Source organism: Geospiza fortis, unplaced genomic scaffold, assembly GCF_000277835.1.
Source record: "Geospiza fortis unplaced genomic scaffold, GeoFor_1.0 scaffold118, whole genome shotgun sequence".
Classification (NCBI taxonomy): domain Eukaryota; kingdom Metazoa; phylum Chordata; class Aves; order Passeriformes; family Thraupidae; genus Geospiza; species Geospiza fortis.
Genome location: NW_005054380.1, coordinates 1,527,752 through 1,531,225, shown reverse-complemented (window position 1 = coordinate 1,531,225; position 3,474 = coordinate 1,527,752). Strand labels below are relative to the sequence as shown.

General features: G+C 56.9%; 1 protein-coding gene across 1 annotated transcript in view; it reads right to left on the bottom strand.

Moving 5' to 3' along the window:
- The window catches only part of IGF2BP2 (insulin like growth factor 2 mRNA binding protein 2), a 12,357-nt gene extending 9,434 nt beyond the window's left edge, over positions 1-2,923 (bottom strand). The window contains exons 1-5 of the mRNA XM_031060309.1: positions 2,830-2,923; positions 2,624-2,700; positions 2,263-2,314; positions 1,686-1,749; positions 133-405 (exon numbers count right to left, since the gene is read on the bottom strand). Of these exons, the coding sequence (XP_030916169.1) occupies positions 133-405; positions 1,686-1,749; positions 2,263-2,314; positions 2,624-2,700; positions 2,830-2,923 (560 nt within the window). The remainder of the gene's footprint in view (positions 1-132; positions 406-1,685; positions 1,750-2,262; positions 2,315-2,623; positions 2,701-2,829) is intronic.
- Positions 2,924-3,474: the final 551 nt, after the last annotated feature.

The window sequence follows — 3,474 nt, the reverse complement described above, 5'->3', positions numbered from 1 at the left end:
CAGCACCTGAGCTCTGCCACCACCCCAAGAAACCAGCAGTGGCTGGCACTCCAAAGCCCCCAGTGCAGGGAGAACCCGAGCTGGGACCTACAGCACCCTGGGGAAGGAAACAAAACCATTGGAAGTACTTACTTGGACTGGGTTTGCTTAGTAAGGTTCTTTATGGTCAAGCCCTCCTTTCCTATGATCGCACCAACAAACTGCGTGGGCACCAGCATCCTCAGTGGGAACTCGAGCTGTTTGGGCTGTGAGGAGCCCCCTGGGGACGAGCCCCGCTCCCTGGAAGAGTGGCCCCCGCGGCGGGATCGCTGGGGGGGCGGAGGGGAGCTCACCTCTTCATCCGGGATGTAGGAAATCTTGAAGGAATAGTTCTCAAACTGCTGGTCGCTCAGCTTCTCTATTGCTCTGCAAGGCAGGGAGGTGCAGGGCGTGGTGAGGGGCTCCCTGGGGATGGGATTCCCTCCAGCACTCCCACCAACCTGCATCCTCTTCCCTCCCCAGTCTGGAGAATGTGGCCATGGGAAGCCAGAGGCCCACACTTTTCCCACCAGGAGCAAGCCCCATAACCTGGTGGGACATCATCCCCTTCCATGTGGGTCACGCCAAAGCTGGCACATGACTTTTCCCCCCAGCAGAGGTGGGATGGCAGCCCAGGGACCTGCCCCTTCAAAGTCCTTGGGCAAAGTCCTTGCCTGGAGCTACCAGGCAGCACGGGGTTGGTCTCACAGGCTCTTTGGACATGGCAAAGGTGACGGAGAAGCTCTGAGCCACCAGGGAGAAGGATGCAGCACGTGGTGCCCCCTCTGTTGGAACTCCCTTCCCGGCTGGATGAGGCTGGGAGGCAGCACCTGGACTCTCCATCCCCCAAGCCCCTCCTCAGCTGTGATGTTTGGCCATGCTGGCACCTGCCATGACCCTGCTTGGCTCCAGCTCTCCCTGCTCCTACCACATCCCACTGCTGCTGCTGACAGATCACAAGCAGCTCCTTGCCAGGCCTGAATTCCACATCCTATGAGGACTCCTGCATCCCTTTCCTAAGTCCAAAAAAGCCTCTTATCCCAAAGCATTAAGCACTGCTGTGCTGGGGAAACTCTTTGTCTTCCTTTATTGCCACAACTCCCCAGACCATGGTGGGATTTTTGGGGCTGTCCTGTGCAGGACCAGGATTTGGACTCAGTGACCATTGTGGGTCCATGATTCTAAGACACTCCTGTCATGTTTATCTGTGGTCCACAGCACATCCAGCCAGGCTGGAGGCACCAGAGGGATTCTCCTTTGCCCTCCTGGACCAGCAGATCACTGTCCCCATCTCTGTCCTCACTTATCCAGTGCCACGATGGGAAGCTGGTAGAAATTCCATCAACAAATGGACCCACAAAAGCTCTTTGTGGCCTGGGATCTTGCTCTTATATATAAAATACCCTGGCCACTAATAATAATAAGCTCACTACTTACTGGCTGGTGTCCAGCACAGGGCTGAGGTCTCTACAAGACAGGAACAAAACATTTCATTTGGAACCATGCTTCCACTTCCAAAATAATCTGTACTACCCCATCTGCCATGCCAGGGGAGAAGGCAGAGGACAGCCCAGTGGTGGGACAGCTTAGAGAAGCCTGGAAGATGCCTGGGACAGCTTGGGAAAGCTGGTGTGGTGTGAAATCAAACCAAACCAACCCCCACTCACACTTTTGCCTCTTCCTTGGTGGCGTAGGTCACGTTGACAACGGCAGTTTCTGTGTCTGTGTTCACTGTGGGAGCAAGAGAAGCAGAGTTGGAGCAGGGGTGGCAGAAGTGTCACTGCTGCTCTCAGCATGCTCCAGAGGGGGGATACAGCTGGGATGGGGGGAGGGAGATACCTGCCCCATGGTATGCCTGGGCACCCTGTATTTTCCCCTGGGCACCCTGTGTTTTCCCTGGGCACCCTGTATTTTCCCCCAGCACAAGCACTGGGCTGGATCCAAGGCAGGATCCAAGCAGAATGCAATCCCTGACCCACCAGTGGATCCCAAGCTACACTCAGCTCATTTTTGCTTTCAATTTTTCAGGGACCAGGAGCATTCCCAGGTCCATATCATCCCACCACTGGAGAGGTGGCCCCACCTCCACCAGCAAGGTTTGTGTCCAAAACCCGTTTCAGACCAGTGCTGCTGGTCTGGTTATCCAACTAGGTTTCATCCCAGTGGGCTTCCTGCAGCCTGGGCAGAGCTGGGCAGCAGCACTGGGAATTTTTCAGGGATGAGGACCATGCTGGACCATCTTACCTTGCTCTACATTCTCCACCGTGCCATACTGAGCTAAGAGGCCATCCAGCACCTGGGGACAGAGCAGCAAACAGGGCAGGTGAGGCCCCAAGCAGGCAGGGCAGGAGCTCACTCCACCCACACACACCCTCCAGCACCACCCACCTGCATCCCATCATCCCAAAGCCAACCCAGCACTCCAAGCTGGCCCCAGCCCTGCCACCCAAAAGCAGGCAGGAGCTGGAGCCCAGCTCAGGCTCCCTCCTGAGGTTACTGGGAAGTTAAAGGGTGGCCCAGGTGCAGCCCATGTGCTCCAGCAGCGCAGCTCATGCGGCTGGAGAAGGAGATGAAGGGGATGTTTTTAGGATCAGCCACTTCTTACCTCCCACTGTAGGTGGGGAGGGATGTTTCGGATCTGGATCTTCCTGCTCCTGCAAAGACAAAGCCCTGGGTTAGGGTCTGCAGGCACCTCACAGCAGAGGGAAAAGCGTCTCTGGGAATCAGACAGCAGCTGTGACAGCTCCCCACACCGAGCCAGGGCAGCTCATCCCCGGGGAGAGCCACTTCTCCTCGCTGTGCCCTGGTCACCACTGGGGCTGAAGCTCTCTCTGGAATGCTCCCTCCTCATGCTGGCTGTCAGGTTTCCAAGGAAACCTCCTGAAAGGAGCCTCTGCAGAGCCATGACCGCACAGAGATGCACAGACAGCCCTGCCCACACTGCTCTGGGCTGGGAACAGGACCCCAGCCTGGCCAGGGCCAGCCCTGCTATACCCTGAGGAGAACTCTCCAGAAGTACATCCAGCTGAGGCTCACCACTTCCCAGCAACGTGGGGCTACTCTCCTTAGGGAAACCCAAATAAATATCCTTGTAAGCCCGAGCCTGGAGATGGCCCACACACCCAGCCTTGCCCAGTGGCACTTCCAAACTCACACAACAACACGGCTCACTCCCAGCCTGGCTGTGGTTCCATTCCCAACCTGGACATGGTTTCATTCCCAGCTTTGTTGTGGTTGCATTCCCAAGCTGGCCATGGCTTCATTGCCAACCTGGCTGTGGCTGCACAGGAAGCCCTGCCAAAGCTCCCCATGGGTAAGAGCCCCCAGACATCTCCTCAGCCTGGCTGTGAGATGTGCTTGGGCAGTGACAAGTTCTGACACAGCCCAATCCACGCAGGATCCAGCCAAGCCGCGAGCCACGAGCCACCCTGCTGCCGTAAGGCAGGAAAATCATAA